Source organism: Dipteris shenzhenensis, chromosome 12 (assembly GCF_047967505.1).
Source record: "Dipteris shenzhenensis isolate YYH24624 ecotype China chromosome 12, Dip_SZ_1.0, whole genome shotgun sequence".
Lineage (NCBI taxonomy): Eukaryota > Viridiplantae > Streptophyta > Polypodiopsida > Gleicheniales > Dipteridaceae > Dipteris > Dipteris shenzhenensis.
The window spans coordinates 46,720,996-46,743,423 of NC_141607.1; the positions used below are offsets into that span (position 1 = coordinate 46,720,996).

The 22,428-nt window shown below is 41.8% G+C and overlaps 1 protein-coding gene across 5 annotated transcripts in view; it reads left to right on the top strand.

Moving 5' to 3' along the window:
• The first annotated feature begins 11,444 nt into the window (after positions 1 to 11,444).
• Positions 11,445 to 22,428, top strand: part of LOC147896308 (uncharacterized) — a 111,990-nt gene continuing 101,006 nt past the window's right edge. For 2 of the 5 annotated variants that reach the window (XM_087382924.1, XM_087382926.1), the window contains exon 1: positions 11,686 to 11,937. In XM_087382924.1, coding sequence (XP_087239050.1) covers positions 11,759 to 11,937 — 179 coding nt within the window. In that variant the 5' untranslated portion in view covers positions 11,686 to 11,758. Of the gene's footprint in view, positions 11,600 to 11,684; positions 11,938 to 22,428 lie in introns of those variants that run through there. The other 3 variants (XM_087382927.1, XM_087382928.1, XM_087382925.1) reach the window with 3 other exon arrangements.

The window sequence follows — 22,428 nt, forward strand, 5'->3', positions numbered from 1 at the left end:
TCTTTTATGAGAAAAGACTTTGCATCACCAAACCATTTAGATTACAATTTAAGGAGGAAATGCATCAACCTCCTTATGTGGGCCATCGAGGGGTGACTACAACTTATCAAAGTATTGTTAAAGAATTTCATTGGCCTTTGATAAAGAAATATATTTCTAAGTATGTTGCTGAGTGTTTGATTTGTCAGAAGACTAAAAGTTTTAAAGGAAAAACACCAAATATTCATCTCTTGAAACCTTTGATGCATCCTGTTTATTATGAAGAGCCACCTTTAATTGTGGATGAAGTTGAAGTTCTTGAGCCTGATTGTATTCTAGATGATCAACAAAGAACAACACGCAAAGGAAAGACTTATAACTCCTATTTATTAAAGTTTAAAAATCATCCAAAAGAAAATGCACAGTGGTTTCTTGAGCAATTTTTCCAAGACCATCGTGATATCCTTAACTCATATAAACAAAATCACAACTGAGGTCAGTTGCAACTTAAGCAAGCGGGAATGTTACAAGAAATTATTTCTCAAAGCTCTTGTTCGAAATGGTGTAAAGTATTTATAGGATCGCACCAGACATGGCGGGGGTTATATTTAATACTTAGGTTTAGTCAGGGATGCCTAACTAAACGTGTGCCATTAATAAGTATCATGGGTGATGCCATTTAGAAATACTCACATTAATGGGTAGTTGTTTGTAAAGACCATTACTTAGCATGATTGGCTAATCATTTGATGTATATCATTGTGCTAAGTATTTGACTAATGGTGGTGAATTGGTTTATTGAGTACAGGGAATGACATGGATGGATGGGAGTAAACGAGCTCAAAGGAATAAAGGCTAAATGCCATGGTTTTATTCTAGTGCTATGAAATGTATTAAATGGGCAAGGGTCATTACATTTTTGATAAGAGTGCTTAAAAGCCTTTCCACTTTTGGCATGTAATTTTGGATGAGAATGTGAGTAAAGTAGTGACAAAGAAAAAAGTATGGTAAAAGGATGCTCAAGAGAAAAGTATGGAAAAGGATGTTCAAGAGATGAATACGTGACTTTGTATCAATGGCTGATGCTGTTATTTCAATATTATAAATACTCTCAGTGTGGGATCATGAGCCACACACCTCGAGGGGGGAGATTGTACCCAGTGGTTGCCTCTTATCTTTTCATGAGTTTTTGTACATATTCAATTTATGATGCTATTGTATGTGAGAGAGAGAGGGAGGGAGGGAGGGGGAGAGAGAGAGAGAGAGAGAGAGAGAGAGAGAGGGAGAGAGGGAGGGAGGGAGGGAGTGATAGAGAGAGAGAGAGAGGAAATTTTTAGGAGAGAAAGAGAGGGAGAGAGAGAGAGAGAGAGAGAGAGAGAGAGAGAGAGAGAGAAGTTAGAAGAGAAGAAAAGGGAAAAAAGGGAAAAAAGAAGGGGGGGGTTTGTAAATGGGGAAAAGGGAAAAATTAGGGAAGAGAGAATTTAATAAAAGGGTTTAAGATAAAGATTAAGAGGGGGGTGGGAGAGGGAAAAGCATGAGTTTAAAGTAAAGGATTAGTGGGGTCTTAATAGCCCATATGTAAGGTCAAAGGGAAAGGAAAAGGATCTATGATTCCATTCATGCAAGGAGGGTGGATGAGAAGACACATAGTTCAAAGTGGATCACGCACAAGGGACGAGGCATTGCAGTGGCATTTGTGGGCTGTGGCAACTGGCTGGTCAAAAATGCAATGTAGAGTAAGGAGAGGTCGCCACAAATTGGAGTGAATGCACACGAGGAGGCGAGCACACGTACTTTGAGGACTATGAACAATAGCAGTCAGTAGACGTCAGAGTGTAGGTAGGTGTATAGAGTACCCATAGGTAGGTTTGCACATGGGGGATTCACTAGTAGTAATAAGGAGACATCACCTGCGTGCAATAAATATATGAAAATTCCCCTTATCTACCCCTATTTATGGGACCTTACCTTATAAAATGTACCTTCCTTCCCTTATATAACCCCCCCTCCCTTACACTCATGTGATACCATACGATAAACCCTAGTGGACCCCCCGAGGGTTTGCATGGGGGTAATGTGAGCAGAGAGGCATAAAGGTGATGGGTTTGGAGGTGGGCAATAGTAGAATAATGGTGTGGATTAAATAGGCTAGGAGGGAGGATAGTCGGGGAGTCAGGGAGATAGAGAGATAGGGAGGCTAAGGGGTGGGGAAGCATGCAATGAATCAACGAAGGTTAGGCAATGAATAGGTTAAAATATTAAGAATAGATTAAGGGTAAAGCCGAAGAGGGAAATAGAAAAAATTAGGTAGGGTGAGCTAGGAAAAAAGGAGGGGGGGTGGTGAATTAAAAATCTAACAAGGGAATATATATTTAAAAGGGAATAAATAAGGAAAAAATAACAAAGTAAAATAACAAGAAATAAGAAAAATGAGAAAATAATATAATAATTTAAGGAAACTAAGGAATAGTGAGAGACTAAGGAAAAAATGAGTGACAATTAAGCAAAACAAGAAATAATTAGGAAAGAAGGAAAGTTCAAAGGGGTTAAGGAACAAAAGACATAGTAGAAATAATTACATGCAAGAGAAACCTTGTCTATCTAGAAAGCATGCCCTCCATTTGTCAACTAGGCTGCTATTCACCAAGTGAGATCCCTCTATAGGAACTGTAAATGGGCCACAATCAAAAGGGATCCCATCCAAATCCTCTGTGCTCTAGGGTAGATCCATAGGCAATGAGGTATCGTCTCAAGGACACCATCAGTGCAACAATGAATAAAGACACTGTCAATCTACCTACATCTACTCTCGAACCAAGTAACTATGGGCAAACCACCTTGGTGGGTGGCCAACCTGAATCATGCATATCATTATTGCATTGTATGTTGAAGCATACAGTGAAGCAATAATGAACATGAAGGTCCCTATCAAATTTAATAATTAGGACTCATGTGTATCAATCCTAGCAAATCTCTAGCACTTTTCAATTATATGTGATTAGCATGTACACAACTATCAGGCCCTTGGTTGGATTACGGATGAGCATCTTAAAAAAATTAGATAGCTGACCAAACAATGCTACCTCCACTAGATCACATTAGCATATTGTTTCCAAATAGTTTGGTTCTTTCTCATAACTTAATTTCCAATGATATCGAGCCTAAATTATATGCAAGGGAAACCCATATTTTTTCATAACCATTTAACTTACCTTAATTTTGTGCGCGGCCTAAGACCAAAAGCTAATTAATGGGAATTTCCATTTTTCCAATATCTTCATGACATAATATGTCCCCCACTCATCTTTGATCTAAGAGACATCCTTAATATTGGGTACCTTGGAATTTACTTTTACCATGCTTTGTTTCTTGCCTCAATCTTGATTCATGAATCTCTTGCCACTCTTGTCTAGCAGGAAACAAGATGAATTACATTTGTTGGGCCTACCGAGTTGAGATGGAATTTATTAATCTATGATCAAATGATTGAGAGCTCTACAATAGTATTATTCCCAAATCCACCGCAAGAGAAGGTGATGAGATCAGTGCCCCTAGAAGCTTGTCACCAGCGTTGCATTCAAAACTCCATTGAAACCACACCAAACTAGCAACAAACTGGGAATAATCACCAAGTAGTGAGCATCATTGCAAACTTGGCAATCCAAAATTAAAACACTGACTCAGCGTCACTAGCCCTTGCATTCAAACTCCATGCACTTTCTGTGCTCGACACCAAATTCCCACCAATCAAAAACTATTGAATTATTTATCTAAAAAATAGCAATTAGTCCCTTTCACAAAACGCTCATCCTTTACTAAAGCCTTTCCCCAGGGCAGGCCAAAAATCATGAAAATATGCAAATGCAGAGATCAAACCCCCGACCCCAACCCCAAACCCAAAAAAACAAGGTGAAGAAATTCATGTGGCCTACCAATGGGGTTAGATTAATCGAGAATGTGCGGCTAAGTGAAATGGTAACTACGATTGCATGAAGTGGAAAGTGAGGTAATTGTGGTCAGATTATAACTGATTGTGGTTAGATCAAATGCATAATCATGGATGGATTAAATTGGGTAGCTGCAATTGGTGGGATTGATTTGATTTGACGTAGAGTTTGCATGATGGAGTTGCCAACTGAAGCAAATGAGTAGTAGAGTTTCAATTTACGACTACTTTGTTCATCGATGAGGGTCATGGTTGTTTATTGTATTGCATTTGCCATTTTGATCTTCCATGCATTTTGAGTTGCTATGACAAAGGGATGCAAGAGAAGGCAACAAGGAGTAGAGGCATGTAGCACCTGTTTGAGGGTGGTTGAGGAGAACTTTGAGCGAACACTTTGTGAAGAGAGCACATCAGCTTCTGCAATCATGTGAGACTTGTAAGAAGGACTCGTTAGAGAGATTGGAATGTGAGAAGATTCTAAAGGAGGAGGAGTCAAAGGGGGACAAGTTGTTTTGTTGAGAAAATTGAGTCTCTGTATGTGGTAGAGCTGAATCAAGCTTGTGTATTTGTAGTCAAAAGTTATTTTGTAATAGTTACAGTGCATCTATCACAAGTAATAGAAGTAATAAAAGTGCTTTCATGCCAACTCAATGAGATTGCATCATCGTATAAGTGTTGGCCTCCATATCAAGCTTTCAAGCCTCTATTTGTCTTTGGGAAGAAAACTTACACTATTGGCTCATCGTGTTTTGTTTCACTTATGGTTTGGAATATGCCATCTACACCATTGACAAGTCCATTAGCAATATCTATATTTCTTGCACATATCTCAATTATCATGCCACGTTTTAAGGCTAGTGTTGTGTGCAAGCCTGTTGTTGCTTGTGCGTTCTTTGGTGCTTTGAGATGTTTGCTACATGTTTTGTGTTTTGTGTCAATAGCCTATAAGATGTGAGGTGTTCCAAGCATCTTTTTGAATACGTGTTGGTTATGAGTTTCTTTCTTAGTGTTGGTGAAGAAAGGTGCACCACCTCTGTGTCAAAAGTCAATCTTCTTATAAATGTGGCGTTCATGTTATCCAAGTTTGTGTCAATTTGCTAGGCAATTCTAATCCTATTCAGGATCTCTATGAGGGGGTATCTTTTTTATGCATACTTGTTGTGATTTCATAGAATCAAATTGTAGTTTTCCAATATGAGTACTCCACAAGACTCATTAAATGAGAGATTTCTTTGAATATCCAATTATTTCCAATAGCGCTTGCTTGACCAAGGTCACCACAAAAAACAACGTCCAAGCCACCGAATGGTCTCATGTGTTTCAATGCTTGATTAAATGAAGTCAACTATGAATGAAGACCAGCATTCTTTTCCCAATTAGAAATGCTTCATCAAACACCGCCAATTTCTTTCTTTTTTTAATGTGCTTAGGTTATCTAGTTTCTTGCTTGTGGCTCATAGGAAACCAATAGAAGGTGCAATGCAGGATGGATCGTTGTGCCTCCTATGTTGGATGTAGCCTTCCCTGTATGGGCCATTAATAGTGCTAGTGGGTAGCACAGCCCTCAAAAGGAATCTCACATTGGTAAGCTAAAAACTCCAACAATTCTCCCACAGTAGGAACACAACCAGTGTTAGCATAGTTATCAATTGCATCCAAGTATTGTCGGATAAGACCTTGGACCAAGATTTTTCCTAGTGCTAATACCACTAATGATGACTAGATGGATTGACTTCGCTGGTTCCATCCTTTGCACAACAAGATGTCATCATGTAGCAGATGCTACACAGGTTAACCACTATATTGTAGTTGAATGCAATGCTCCTAGCGCTATTGTCTAATTTGATAGCTCGACTATCTCTCATAGCTGGCACTATTGCTTTCATGAATTTATGTTTATTTTGGCCGATAGTGTCAAAGTTTTCCTGGTGGAAATTGTCCCATGATCATAGCTTTCTAGGATAGTTTGCTCAGTGCTTTTAAATGGAATGCATTGCAATAAATGCTCATCATAGAAGCATGTGAGTTGTTTGTGTTGATTGAAGCTTACAAATCGGGTAACCTGTGCATTTCTCAACTTCTTTTGGCTTCCATTGATAGTCTTGTATTGCAATGCAAACTCAATTAAACAAATCCCATCCAATGTGCCTTAACGTTTGCACTATCTTTGTATAGTGTCTTCGAAGAAAACATTTGTATCACGGTCTTCCAAATTTTGCAAAGTCATTTTCCAATTTAGCAAGTGTTCTATCTTCTTTGTTATTTGTGTTGAGAAAGACGAAGTGACTAGAGTAGTTTGCGAAAGGCAAAAACAATGTATCTTGTTGTGAGCTTAGCTCTTGAGCTTTTATCATTGTATTGCCAAGCTTCTCAAACATCGATTGTGTTGAGGTTATTCTTCATGCGGTATCTTTCAATGCTTTGGTTGTTGTTGTCTCTGCTTTTGTGATGTATGATGTGCAATATGCTACTGTAGAATATCCATGTTTGCATCCCATAGAGATTTATTGTTGAAGTTGTTGGTATAAATGTCCTTTGACTCTCGTTTCATGAAGATTGTTACTTTAGTTATGGAATATCTAAATCACTCGACAGTCATCCTCAGTTGTCTCTAACAGGCAAAGCCATTCATCAAATGAAATTCTCACATCACAGCCAAGGTCTTGTAGCATCTTGTGATATTTTTCACAATTGCCTGGAGCCGTGAATCAAAAAGCATCAATATCATGCTCGATTGGCTATAGAATACAACTTCATCACGTTGGTGGCTTATGGAAACCATACTTGCATTCCTTTGTGGGCTTTTTTGCCTCCATGCCAATGGTGGTGCATCTGGGCTTCACATAGCAATGAGTGCAAGCTATCACTATCGACACATCTTTGTTTTTTATGAATGTAAGCATGTCTAGCATAGATGTTCTACAAATATTGCCACACCTTCAACCCATAGCAGACCATGGTCATGTTGGCTCCCTCTATGCTGGAACTCTATCACAAAGAAGAAATCAATGACCTTTCTAACAATCATTTGGTTTCTTTTTAGCTCTTGTTTCATTTCATTCAATCAATGCACATAATACCTTGTCATCATGACAGGATTAAAGCAAAAAAGATGTCATAATTATGCTTTCTTAGGCTCATTGTTCATTGTCTTGACATCTGGGTTGAGCTTCTTCAAGTATTCCAACAAGCTTGGCCATCGTTTGTCACCACATGAGAATGTCACAAAGAATGTAGGCATTCCAAGCTGTTGAATCATTGCAAAGACATTTTTCTTCAACTGTCTTTGTAGTCTTTTGATGTTTGCAAAGCATCAAAGTCTTTGTAGCCTATCCTAAATTTGAGCAATCCCTCAATGTTCATATCATTGTGAACATCTTTCACACTAAGATGTTGGACTTGTAGCTTCCCTTTTTGTATTCATACCCAGGTTGAGGATAGAATCTTTGAGACCAATATTTTGATTGTTTTGAAGAAGACATTTTTTATGCTTCTTGCAAATCTTCTATCTTCATTGAGTAGCTCCCATTTGGCAATTGCCTGGTGGCTACTAGTACATGCTTCATGGTATAGTCTTCTTCTTTTAGCCCAAAAAAAAAAAGTATTATATTATTTACATGTCATCCTTTATACATCCTCTGAATCTCATAAGATTCTCCATAGAGCCTTTCATATAAAAAGTACTAGGGAAAATATGAAAGATAACAACTGAGAGTAGTTATTCCTCCTCCTCTTTAACCTTAGAGGAGCTAGTGGCCTTGTGTCTTGTAGCAGCTTTAGCTTCCTTAGTAGCCGCTCTTTCTTTGGTGGCAGATGTAGATTCTCTTTGACCATAGAGCAAGGTAGAAAAAGAAATCTCCTCACAAACTGTCCTTGAACAAAAAACTAACTGGAGAGCAGCCTTTTGACAGTGCAATACAGAGGCTAGAATCATTGTAGTTAACAACTTGTTGTTTTGCAAGGCATGCAATGCATGCATGAGTGTGTCCATCTCCAATGCATCATCGACAAGGTCATCAATAGGATGCTCATCAATTCCCATATTATCTTGCTCTCTTGCTTGGAGTACAATGATGTGATCAACCCATCATTATTTAGACTCATTTTTCTATCCTTGTAGAGTGGCATTGAGACAAGATTGTGGAGGGTTTTCACTGTCGTAAACGGCCAGACAATACCACACATGTAACAATGTTTGTATGCGAGCCTTCAATTGATTCCAACTAGCAAGAATGCATCATAATTAAAAATTCGTGGTAACAATTGATGTGCCTTCTTCAAATTTGCAATCACATTGATGACACTTCCACATAGCCCGTATTACCCGTCATAATTGAGTTCTTGAATCTGCACAAATGGTATTCATATAGACACTACATGAGATTTGATCACATTATGATTTTCAATGGATTCCATTGGTGTGTTCATCATAAATTTTCAAAAATCTTTGGTGGGCCACCTTGATTCAAAGTTTGTGCACACGTTTTGCATATGATTATTTGCTCCACACTAGAAGCTCTTACATTGCAAATTGAACTAAGAGTTGCAACACCAATTTCATTTAGAGCATGCAATTGTCTCTTGAACATTAGGCTACCACAACAAAGACAAGGATTTCAAGGTGTGTCTTTGCGACATTCCTCAAATACGTGCAAGATGTTGCTTTGGTTCTTTTGGATGATCCCTCTTTTTGCTAGGCTGTTGAAATAGCAACTTCCTTATGCTTAGCCTTGTGCCATAGCCTATATATCCTATCTCAATACAAAGTCAAACAAAGTAAAGTGTTGCAATACTTAAAACCAATCAAAGAGCAAAGGTAGTTGCGGATGCCCCATGAGTCCTATTAACAATTGTGAGTTGCTCGAGAAGGCCACCTTCAGCCTTCAAAAGAGCATCATGCTCACAATAGCGAAGGCAATTATAGAAGCTTAGTCGAAGGACTACCTGTGCCCAAAGGAGAAGAGACTTCCAGCAAGTAGGCGCAGGTTGGATGGAAATTATTCACATTTGTTTATTGTTATTGTGGCATCAACATGCAAAGAAAAAGGGTAGGTTGTGCCATCATTCTAATTCTTTGACTTAACAACAACCCCTTTTATGTGCACATATGCATTCACCTAAACTACACCTGAACTAGCTAATAATTCTCTCAAGAAATAGGCATAAATTGGATGGAAATTATTCATAGTTGTTTATTGTTATTGTGGCATCAACATGCAAAGCAAAAGGGAAGGTTGTGCCATTATTATGATTCTTTGACTTAACAACAACCCCTTTTATTTGCACATATGCATTCCCCTACACTACATTTGAGAATCTCCCTGTAAAAATCTCAATGACCACAAGTGTAACAATCTACTTAGCAAGTCGTTCAGTAAGATTAGATTTTAGAAGCTTTGGCCAAGGCCATCTTGGTGCATGGTATGTGTAGTATTTAACTAAAATCTTCCTTTCAAGGCAAACCTAGGATAGCTCTTAGAGAGGTGCTTAATTGTTTGAAGTGGCAAGGCCTCAATTTGTTCAACCACCTCATTTGATGGCATAGTTGCTATCTTTACAAAGCCCTTAGCCACCTCAAGTCCCACTAGAACAAGTACAGATTCTACTAGATTCTTGTTAGCTTTTGTAAACATGCAATTTTTTAAACAGAAACTACTCAAAGCACAGCAAATACTAAACTCAGATAAAGCAAATCAAAAGCAGCATCAAAGGACATCTATTGGCTAACCTTCTCTATTCTTAGCAAGCCTCTCTTTGTAAGCTGTAGCAAGTCTTAGCACTTTTCTAAATCTAGAGTACCCACTATTTTTCTCTCATTTTTCTTGAAACCAATACGTCTCAAAGATGTTTTCTCAGGTGCCGCAGGAGAGCTAGATGCTCCCTTTACAATGGAGACAATTTTATCAAACTCAAGTCCATCGAATCTGTTTAGACTAATTGTAGACAATCTCTCAGCTTCTGTTTGGACTCAAACCCATCGAAGCTATTTAGACTGATTGTAGACAATCTCTTAGCTTTTGTTTTAATCCAACGAACCAAAACCATCAAATGAAGAGAGCCCATGCAACAACTTCTTTAGCCTATCACAATTTTGGTAAGCAAAGGAATCACAAGATAATTCACTATCATAACCAATTCTAGCAAATGCAACGATTACTAATAGAACAACACCACCAACTCACCACCCGAGATTCTCAATCATAGCTTCAAGGTAAAGCCAATAACCATCAGACATCCAAATCAACTACAATGGATGAAGCCATTTTCAGAAACATGGTACAAACATTAGACATCCAAATCAACTATGATAGATGAAGCCATTTCAGAACCCTAATCAACGAACGTCCTTAATGACTGCAAAAGAATTAACATACCTCCAAAATCAATTGTCGATTTCAGAGCTATGCATAGCACGATCATGCACAGAAGAAGCCTCAAAGCGAATAAACAAACAAAGCCTCCCACATAGTAAATGCCATAGTAATTTCTGGACAAAAGCTGAAGCCTTCACACCAATTTGTCAGCTACCTACCTTATTGATTAAGCATCAAACTTTTGAAGCGATTTGTTAACTTCTTATCTTCCAAAGCTATTGACTTCTCAGAGACAGATACTCTCTTGTGCTTATCAAAGACACTAGCAACATAGGCACCAATGAACTGATCAGAAATGAAGCCGGTCTCTCTCAAAACAAATGAACCAATGAGAATGCCAATGAACAAGTATCTTCTCTATCAATCAGATGAACATGTAGTCTACACATCAATAATCTCCACTCACCAAGTAGTTGATTACCTTAACTTAAGCTTGTCGAAGCCAACATAAGCTAGAAGCAACACCTAGTGGAGCACCACCGACCTGCATGAGATAACAAAGCAAGAAGGAGCATAGAGTCAAGCACCACCGACCTGCACCAGTTAACATAAAAGAGAAGAAGCGGAACATCTGAAATCAAATGAACGAAGAAGCAAATTAGATGAAGATGCACCCTACCTATCAATCAAAAGCGCCCCACTGAATAAGCAAAAAAACTCGAGTTGCTTAGACTAAGCTTGCCTAGAAGCATAGAAAGCAACATAAATGAGAAGTACTAGGTCACAAATAAGCCTCAATACCTAACATAGACAAGTAGCACCACAAACAAGGACAACAATAACGGAACGACAAAGCACATGATTTCCACTTCTGCCAACATCTTGATTTTCGCAACACGTGAAGGTCCCCGGTCGGTGGAGAATGAATCTCCACCGTCCATTCGAGCACCTTTAGTAGAGGGAATTTAACCTCCTTATGAATAAGACAAAATCAACCCACCATTTTGAATAAGACAAAATTAGCCCACCATTTTGAATAAAGACAAAATCAGCAATAAAAACCTTCCAAGTGTCATTTCCGTCCCGTGGGCGGGGGAAAGGGCCGGGGGAGGACTTTCGAAAAGTAAAGTCCTCGGAAAGTCCCTTTCCCCTATACGTCACCAAACCTTCATAAACCGTGCATAGAAGATGAGAGACCCATGGGCCATACCCGAAGAACGCTTACTATTCGCGAACCTTTGATACAAATCAGTAGAGGTGGTAAATAGATAGTAGCGGGAGCGAGAGGGAATGTTAACACGAGGGAATTGGCATCAGCTTGGACGATGGAAAATGGCAATGGATTTAGTGCGATCCACAGGTGCTCTAAACTGATCCTTTAAGGGACTAAAATGAAGCTCAGCTAACTAGCATAACGCAGCGCTTGAGGGCATTACAATTGATATATCTTCGTGCGACACGTACATACTGTTTTTGGTTTTTGGAAGCCCGTGCATGAACATGTAGAAGGATATCTTGAATGGTTTCTGTCAATTGGCACGCTCAAGAGGGAAGTCGTGAACTTGTTGAAGGTAAAGGTGAAGGTTGTAATCCCTATAGTTTATCGGCTATATCGAAGCTTTACGCCCAAGGAGCCATTGATGTTAAGAGAGCCTCCATTCAGTCATCACCCATCAGTACCATATTGTGCGTTCAAAGGTTCGTTCACTATCATCAGCAGCATCCGTTCATTAAGGCCCACCTCGCCTGTTGATTGTCAAAGGTGAAGTGGAAATCTTCCCCATCTACAGAGAAGAAGTCCGATGCGCAGCGAGAGGCCTTGAAGGCGGAGCGGACCTACACAAAGGGCCACTACTGGAGGTAGTGCCCTCACAGGAGTAATGATAACGGTACCGATTCCTCTTCTGCAGCTGCAACTACTCTGGCCTTTGTTCATATAGAGAAGTGGATGCTTCTGTTGAGGTCAGCATCTCCTGATGTACCATGGTTAGGGTAAAGAGTGAGGCCTTTGGTTGTGGGTGTGCCCGCCCACATACCTGTGCATGTGGTTAGCCAAGCCCCTGTGATGGATAGCCAGGCTCTTGTGGTGGATCCAGTAGAGGGCAGTCGATGGTGGTTTGCTGATTAAGAGGGGATCGTGGCTGTTCAGGGCACCTAGGCTGGACTTTTATAGTGGGCCACCCTTTGGGACAGCCAACCCGACCTGATCGGTCGGGTTACTGGGGTGGCTGGCTGTGGTGGACTGACCTGCTGGTCGGCCACTCAGCAGCCCCTATTTGGCTGGCTGGCAGCCCTTCTTATGCGAGGAGGATGCGGGGGGGTTCGGCCCACCTTAGGGATGCTGGTCGGTCTATATAGCAAGCCGACTAGGGGAGGGGGAGATGCTGTATATAGGCCTCCCCTCAGTTGTTGTATCATCTCAATGTACACCATTCATCGGAGGTTTTGCCCAGCAGTGCAGAGGGCTTCTCCCGGAGACCCCTTGCAGTCTCTCTTTCTCTCCTTTCAGTTCTGTTTGTGTGTGGTTTGCTCTCTCTTTTCTGTTCGGTCTCTGTTGCACTTCTCACAGCTCCATCTTCTTTGGGAGGAGAGGGGGCTGCTTTGACCATTGGTGATTCACGGGAATGGATACTTGATAGTGGTCACTTGAAACCATCCTGTGAGGTGTTCAAAGACGTTCGGTGGAAGTTTGGCCACATCTAAATCGGAGACAATTGCACAGTTCCAGTTTGGTTACTTTGTCTCTAATGGCCATAGAAGCTTCCTCAAACTATCCACGTGTGCCAAGTTTACATATTTCATGAACTAATAGCAAATGAAAGCCAAGTGATGGAAGATACAACACCTACGAGGAATGCTTTTCCCCTCTGCCATCCGGAATGATATCGAGCTTTCCTTCTGGCCAGGAAGGACTTAAGAAAGGGCTGCTATAGAGCACAACCATTTGACTGGTAGGGCAGGTTGGCTGGCCCACCAAGTGGCTCACTGGTTTGTGAAAGTCGCCAGTCTGCGGGGCATACAGCCCCCTTGGATGGGGCATTTGGTACATCTATTGAGATCAGCTCTTGGGCATTTGAAGCCACTTCAGGGAGCAATTCAGGCCACAGGTGATGCTCTAGAGAGAGGCGATTTGCAGCCAGAAAAGAACTGAGGATTGTAGCAGGTTCCAGGAGCACATGAAGGAGCAGATGTATACGAAGTGGAAGAGCTGGATTGTGGTGCATAGGAGCAGCAAAAGAAGACAACTTTGGAGGTGATTTGTGCCTCAGCTTGGGCTGCATTTGGAGCAGCAAAGGAGGTCAAGGAACCACAGCAAACACTGCCTTGGAATTGGCTGTCCATTGGAGCAGCAGGGAGGCATGATTGTGGGGCACACGTATGAGGCCCACTGGATGGAAATATATTTTGCTGGTTGCTGGTTTGATATCCCTCTTTTGAGCATTGTCTAATTACTATCTGCACACCTATGGATAGTAACATCAAGGAAGTAAGTTTTGTATTTGAATACACCATTGTGTGAGTTCCCTGGCTACCTTAACTTTTTGACAAATTTGAACATGTTGAACAAATTTGCAATCCGACATGTTGATCGTGAGTTGCCTCCCTCACTTCCTCTTCCTCCTCTTCGTCCTCCTTCAGTTCCCTTAAGTTCCTCAGTTCTTGCTTCTCGAGACTATAAAATAAGACTTCTTAACCTAGATAGACTAATGTCTTTGGGTCTTTTTTCAATAAAAGTTTTTGAAAAATATAATGTCAAAGTTCTTTTCAAACTTCAATACACCTTGGAAAACTTCTCTTTAGAGGATTTGAATCTAAATAAGCTCCCATGAGGTCCCATGAAGTCCATGGAAATGTCCTGAAAGAGTCCATGTAAATGTTTTGGATGGGAATTGGCAGTGGCAGTAAGCTTGCTGCTTTCTTGTGGGAGACCTTAACTTTTTGACAAATTTGAACATGTTGAACAAATTTGCAATCCGACATGTTGATCGTGAGTTGCCTCCCTCACTTCCTCTTCCTCCTCTTCGTCCTCCTTCAGTTCCTTTAACTTCCTCAGTTCTTGCTTCTCGAGACTATAAAAGAAGACTTCTTTACCTAGATAGACTAATGTCTCTGGGTCTTTTTTCAATAAAAGTTTTTGAAAAATATAATGTCAAAGTTCTTTCCAAACTTCAATATACCTTGGAAAACTTCTCTTTAGAGGATTTAAATCTAAATAAGCTCTCATGAGGTCCCATGAAGTCCATGGAAATGTCCTGAAAGAGTCCATGTAAATGTTCTGGATGGGAATTGGCAGTGGCAATAAGCTTGCTGCTTTCTTGTGGAAGACCTTAACTTTTTGACAAATTTGAACATGTTGAACAAATTCGCAATCCGACATGTTGATCGTGAGTTGCCTCCCTCACTTCCTCTTCCTCCTCTTCGTCCTCCTTCAGTTCCTTTAACTTCCTCAGTTCTTGCTTCTTGAGACTATGAAAGAAGACCAACAGAGGGTACACACAGCGGAAGACTGATAGAATAGCCTAGGAGCTTACATAGTGTGTGTGTGGGAGTGGAATCACAAACTTCTTTAACTTATGTGCATCAAATAGGTGTGTAGACTCATCAATAGACAATTATCCAGCCAGATATAGAAGCTACCATAACAATATATTTGCGTCCCAAAACTATGGACACAACACAAGAGAGATAGATCCAAAGTCCCACCGGAGCGTGGTCCTTTGATCTTACCACAAGGTACTTCTACTATCTGCCCGAATATCTCTAGACTTGAGCCCGCGTGCTCCACCTCGAGCGTATGTAGACTCTCTGTCCAGATCACAACACCTTGCTGCCCTAGAAGACAACCAGGGTCCGCCCCCTAGAGAGCTCAATCTGCAGCACACCTTCAACTCTCCTTCACCCCTAGTGTGAGGCCCAAGGGAGTGGCTTCTGGATGCTCCTGTCTTGCTGAACTGTTGGATGAATGAATGAAGCCCAATGGCCTCTTTATATGGGCCCAAGGCCTGCTCCAAAAAACCGACCAGCAGCATTATTCTGGCCAACCCAAACAGGCCGACCAGTCTGCTGCAAAACTTGCCCTTAAGGGCTCTCATAAGTAGGGCCTTTGGACCATACTTCTAGGGATTTAGCCCTCACTTTAAGGCAGTGTCCCAGCCCTTGCCCTACATAAGGCCTGGTTGGCTGGCTCCAACCAGCCCAATCAGCCTCTTCATGTAGCCCACTCCCTCTGCTGGTCTGCCCTGTCCTGTTGCGCGTCTGTCCGCCTCTGTCTGGAGCTCCAAACAGCCTCGAACTAGCACCTAGTGCTACTCTAACCAGGCACCTCTGATCTCGCCCTTTGATGCACCTGTTCCTGTCTCTCCAAGGCCCTATAGACCTTCCAAAAGAGCTGTACAGGCTGCTGCTCATGGCGGATCTGTTCTGTACTTGTGGTGAGGGGACTTGGTTGGTGAGTGGTCATGGGAACTTGGGGAAGGACTTAGAGATTTTCCGATATGCTCATGATTACTGTCCAAGTCATCATGCCAACACTTCAGCCTGGTTCATCAGCTGGGCCTCCTCATACTCCCTTTCATGTTTGCAATCCCTTGTAGACTTGCTCTTCCTAGAGTTAGAGCCAGATCTCCTTGGGGCCATTAGAATTTGGAGCAGGTTACTATGATCCAAGTCAATTGGCACTCAAAACACTGTCTGTAGCTGTGTGAAATTGTTTGGGCAGTAGACTCTGTAACTGGCCTTTGATTGACAAAGGGCAGTATATCTTACTCTATTATCTCACAACACCAAAATACAGCCACCATGTTCCATTGCCATTGCCCAAACACAATACTTAGAGCATACAAATTCACAGCATAGCATCACTGAACCATACAAAACAAGGGAGGCTAGAATGCCCCTACTCAAAAGCATACACAGTGACACCTGTTGGCCCCAACACTTGGCGCCCCTTGCGGTATTTATTTATTCATTGGTTAGTTCAAATACAAGGGACTCCCTTCTTAAACTCACCCGCGAGTGCAACCCAGTACAATGCCAACCCGTGGCTGTGCCTGTGCCTGTGGCCAACTCCCAGTGCTATTCTCTTGGTTCCCTTCAGTAGCCATGCATACCACAAGCAGAACAACCCAACATCATGCCAAGCAATGCATCTACACAAATCAAAGCCATTACTGAGCCCAAGGCTTGCCACTGCACCCCCAGGAAGAGAGTATCACAACCAGTGCTGCAATCCTCTCTTGGGCCAACGGCAGGGCATCCAACCTTCTAGAAACTCAGCAAGAATGACAGTAGCACACAGTAGAAGGAGAAGACAAGAATTCGGCCAACAAATGGAGCCTGTTTCAGCACGAAACAGCCTTAGAAGATGGTTGAACAGCAGATAGGAGACTCTGGTAGGAGGGAGCTGTCCTTGACTGACTTCCAGCACCAGCAAAGGTCATAAAAGAGAGTGTCCAGCAAGCTGTAGCAAATCTGCCATGAACTCGTCCACCGGAATGAAGATTCCAGCCCACTGAAACCTCAGAAAATCAGTGCGCCTTGCACCAGACGAGCTAGGAGTGAGGCGTCCAAGAATATGGCTTCAAATGTAGGACAGGAGAACTTCTGTCTTGAAGAAAGTCGAGAAAAGCTTCAGAAAAGGCCTAGAATGAAGGCTTCCAGGCCTAGGGAGCATGCCAGCAGCAGGAAACACCAAGGGGAGGAAAACTGTCGCGGAGAAAGCTTCAAAATCAACTTCAGCCAGCAAAGGGAGAGTTGCAAAAATCCACCATCTTCAGAAGAAGACTCCTTTGGTAGGGGAGAAGACCCATAACAGCAAGGAAGACTAGGGAAGGGCTCCAAGGCCTTCCAAGTGCTTCCAGATGTGACACAGGTGCCACGAGGCAAGTAGAGAGGCCACACATGCCCCACACACAGACACGTGGCAAAAAGGTGTGGGATTTTAATGCCCCTAGGGGGTCACTTTGGAACTCATGACCCTAATGCTTGAAACCAATGACCCTAGTATATAGGACCTCTAGTGGGTCAATTTTTAAAGCATGATCCCGGTGAACTTAACCAATGACCTTAGAGAATGGAAACACTCTAATAGCACTAGGAGTTGCACTTGTTGCACATGAAATCATAGGTACCCTTTGGGCATTAACTAATGCCCCTAGCCTAGCATCCATAGGCCAAATTCAGTGACAGTTAGTTTAATCACTTCACCATCACCATCACGTCCCCGTGACAAACTCTCTATCTGGACACTGTTTTGAACAGAAAACTACTATTTGAAGCAATGTTTAGACCTTGTTTAGAACCCTTTTCGGAGACACTGTTTGGATACATTGTTTAGACTGAATCGCATTGTTTTGATCAAGGAATGCCACTGTATATGCACACTGTAGGGTTACTGCTTGGAGGAATTCAATCTAATATCAAATATCAACTGGCCACGTGGAAGAATCTGGAGTCTCTGCCCCAATTTTCCAACATTAAAGCCTCAATTATCAATGTATGCTGCAATTTAGGGTTAGGCAGAATAGAATAGATCAAGATAGGCTGTAGAATGGAAAAGCCCCAATTTGTAGCTTTGTACGTAGGGAAAAACCCTAATTTGCACCTGCTAGAGTAGATTTATGGCCAGATGGAGGGGCAAATGAAGTCCAATCAGACCCAAACTTGGTACAGACATTCTGACAGCTGAGGTGAATCCTGATATGCAGTCATATCATCATTTGCAGCAGGCATTATGCAAATCGCAGCAGATTAAGCTTCTTGGCAGGGCACTGTTTTTTAGACAATTTCCAGCTTGAAACTTTGGAATTTCCTTGTGATACCTTAGGGCTTTTGATGAGGGGACCATCCTTTACACACTGATACAAGAATTGTGAAAATCTGAGAACTTTGGAAATTAGGGTTGTTCCCAAGCCGATACGTGGCAGAATAGAATCTGGAGCACTTCCCGCGATGAAATTTTTCACAGAGGTAACCCTTAGGCTCAAGATAGGATGCTCTGATTTCCAGGACGAGATAATGAATATTCACCCACAAAGTTCCCAAAAAAGGGCTCTGATACCAACTGAAACAGAACCTTCGACTAATGTTGCCTAACAGTAACTAAATTTAGTGACTGCTTAGCAAAAAATTGCAGAGATGCAGAAATGGAAGCTCCCATGTGAAGAGGATAGGATAGAGTCTCTCTTACACGTGGGTTGGCTAGCTTGGCTGCTAGATTTGTCCTTCTTGCATGTGTAGCCTTCAGGCGCTGAGGCTTAGATGGTACAAACACTAAAAGAAACTGGTATTAGTGTTGAATGAGAATGAAGTATAGTTGAAGACCTTTTATATTTTTTTGGAAAGTGGGCCAACAACACCATTGCTTATGGGATTAGTACAATAGGCTGCCACATGGCAAACCGACAATGAAGCCTAGATGCCCGAGACATCATATCCCAGGCACAAATCCAGATTACTTGGACCGTCAAGCTCGACGAATCCCCCTTTGCTCAGCAACACCAGCCAAGCACCCAGATGACTCCTGGCACTCGTCACTGTCCATCACCTTCACAAAGGATCCTGACGCCTCTTCTAACCAATCCTTAATGTTTGACATTTTGACAGTCGCACTGGGGTCTACATATCTAGTCTCAGCAACACGCGGAGTTGCCACCAAGAAAAGTTCTCCTACCGACACTTGAGCTGACTCTAAGTTGGTACCCTTCTTTTGATCAGACTTCTTCATTATGCAGTCTTTCACAAAATATATTGGCTTATCGCAGTAGAAGCACTTCCTCTCTTTCTTTCTCTTTTTCTTGTTGTTTTCATTTTGAAAAGTCCGCTTTGTCGTCAGATTTGGGCTTGCCTTTACTAGGTTTACCCTTGCCCTTGCCTTTGCTCATGTCTTGAGCTATCAGGGCCTTGTCATCCTTATTCATATCATCATACTTCTTTTACTGAGCTTCTTGTTGTAGCAGTAATGGAACCAACTCCTCGAAAGTCACCGGCGCTGCCTTGTGCCATGAAGTCATTGTAGTCACAAAACTACTATAGCTCTGGGGGAGCATTTCCAGCAATAGCCTTGCCATCTTGGACGAGCTCACCTTTGACCAATTGCCACCAGTTGATCCCGCACCACGTTCATGTTGGTGATGTGTTCTTGTGCCGATGCCCCTTCATCCATTCTCATGCCGTATAGCTTTGTCTTGAGGTCCAAGATTCTTTCCTCATTGTCAAGCTCATAAATATCCCTCAATGTCGTCCAGGCCTCGAAAGTTGTTGGCCACTTGAATATGAGGCAGTACCATATCCGCCGTCATACCCACAATGATAGCCAATGCTTCCACATCTCGGATATGCCATGCTCTCACTAATACAGGGTCTGTTGGTGATGTCACCGCCGTCAAGGATGATGTTACTGGAGTAGTTACGGTGGCCTGAGGTATTAGCTCCGTCCCCGTTGCAATCTCCCCGACTTCCTCAATACTAAGTGGCTCTGAGCCTTCATTTTGCACAACGGGTAGGTGATCCCGTTGAGCTTGCCTGTCTCAACAAAATTTGGGACCAGGTATCTATTGGCTGTGAAGAAACAGCCTTCTCAAGAATGCAAATGTGTGCAATGCATGCAGAATTTGAATGCCAATTGGCCCTCCAATGGGGAAGAGCGCCCTCGTGAGAGTACTTGTTTCTAATTTGACCTACATGCAAGGTGGGAGAGAGATGGCGGATGAATGCAATGTGGTAGAGAGAATGCTACGTGAGATTTACAATGAAAGGGTGATACCCTTTCATTATTGTCCCTTGAGATCACTCAAGTTCCATCTTCCCATTTACACCTACCCTTAGCCTATGACCCATGCATCTACCATTCAATGCACCTTAATGCACCCTTCCCTTCCTATTGCCCCTAGGACCTAGACACGTGTGTGCACATTTTTATTAATAGAATAAGTATCACATGTCCAAATTCAATACCGTTTGAAGCAGTGGCTCCAGCTCGTCGACTAGTCCTATCTACTCAGATGATCCACTGCCATAACAAATCGGTCGGTGTCCATCATAAATACAAATACATGTTACACCATTGGCGTATAATATATAATAATGTTTTAATGTCTACTAATCACGGATTAGTGATTCCTCTTGTCATGACACTCCCTCCTGCTTGAATGGGCAGAAGTCCTCTTCTGGATCCTCTCTTGTCTCTTTCTCTTGCGTACGCTTCTCTTTTACTTCTGCATTTGCATCTCCTCTTCATAATCTGCAAATATTTTTCTCTTGGCAGTACACGATCTCTTCTGAATCAAAACTTAAATCCCATCTTCAAGTTGTGATTCCTCTTGATGCTGAATATTCAAAATGCATAAATACCACTGCAGTGCCTCTTAAATATCTCTTCATACTCAGAATTCTCTTCTGAATACCAAGCTGCTGAAATCTCTTTATAGTAACCTGCTCAATAAGCTGAAACATATTCTCAACACACTGGTCAGTATTCAAAAAGGTTCTCTCACCCAAATGTGTTATTGAACTAGGTGACCTTGGCTATAAATGATTTTTTGATGGAGAACTACTTAATCTATAGAAACTATAGACCTTCAATCTCTTTTTCCAACTCTTCTATTTCAGTCCTATTCATCCTATCAGACGCTCTACATGGATTTTTCTCCGTCTATACTCCACAATGAATATGTCTACTCTCTTTTCAATTCACACATCCATACACCAGTGTTGGCTGAATGGATAGCATTTACTCTTGGTTCTATGTTCACCGTAGAGTCTTGGGATGAGGAGGTAGAAGCCTCACCCTCCTGCTTGGATGCTTTGCTTTTCCCTTTTACAGAATTGGTTTTGGCAATTTTGGCTAATAGAGTAGGACATTTATGCCATGGATGCCTTGGCTTATGTTTCTTACATCCGAAACATTTACCCTCCTTAATTAGCTTTTTCTTCTCATCATCAGTCATGGAAGGAAATGGTATCCATCCAGGACGTGATTGGCTGTTAACATTTTGTACAATGGCTTTCTCCTTTCCTTTGTTAAGGAGTTTACGAGGATTCAATTTCCTCTCAGCAATCTAGCCAATTTAGTGGTGTCTTTCAAGGTGGTCGGGTTGAACATCTCAACCTCATACCTCACTTTCGGGGTTAGGGCTGCTAAATGCTTCTTCCTTTTATCATCCTCACTCTTCTTAGGTAACTCTAAAGAGAGTTTCCAGAACCTAGCTGTAAATTCAGCGTTACTTTCGTTTTCGAATTGCCTCAACCTTTCCCAGCGGAAGGTCAATTCTTCTTCATGCCTCGGAGGCATGAAAGTGGCCTTAAGCTGCTCTACAAATTTGGACCATTGAAGAATAGGCTCTTTCCCGTTTGTGATAAAGACCACCACATCAAAGCATCCTTCTGTACATGTAGTGTGGCAAGAGCAAGCTTCTCGTGGTCGGTCTTATCTTGATGGGCAAAATTTAGCTCAAAATGGCGAATCCAATTGAGGATTTTATCCGCCTCTCTTGCTCCATCATACTTTGGGAACTCTATTCTCTCTCGAGGTTGAAATTTGGCTCTCTTCGAGGGGGTACCTAAGTATTCATCCCCAAAATTCAGCACTCTCTTAGTCCCAAATTTTGTCATAATGGACTGTTCAATCATATGGCTAAGCTGAGAAACCAGCTTATCAACGGGAGACTCCTCTCTCCCTCTTGCACTTGGATACAATCCATGTGTATGGGATTTTGAGTTAAAGGCGTAAACTCAACGCCTTGGTCTTGGATGAACTCGTTTCTCCCTTCATTTTTGAAGGAAAACTGCCTATCAAGAGATTCTTGAAGGAGAGATGAAGGTAATTCTATACGTGGATTATCATACTCAATATGTGTAAAACTCTCATCTACATCATCCTCTTCAGGAGGAGGTGATGGTATTCTCTCCCTATCTCCTTCTGGTAGTGGAGGAAAAAGGTCAAGTTCATTATTAAATATCCCTTCCCCTTCCATTCTTTCTACAAGAGAAAAAATGACTTGCTGTAATTTCAGAAAAGAGGTTTATTTTACAGCAAAAGTCAAGTGTTGTAGAGTTGGTAGTACTTATCCGACTCCTGCTTCGTTTGTGTCGAGAAAACACTAAATGACCTCTTCTTCCTTCCTTCTCTTTTAAGCTTTTCTTCTTGTATTTCTGCTGTAAACTGGTGCGCTCCGTTTGGGCTACTTATTT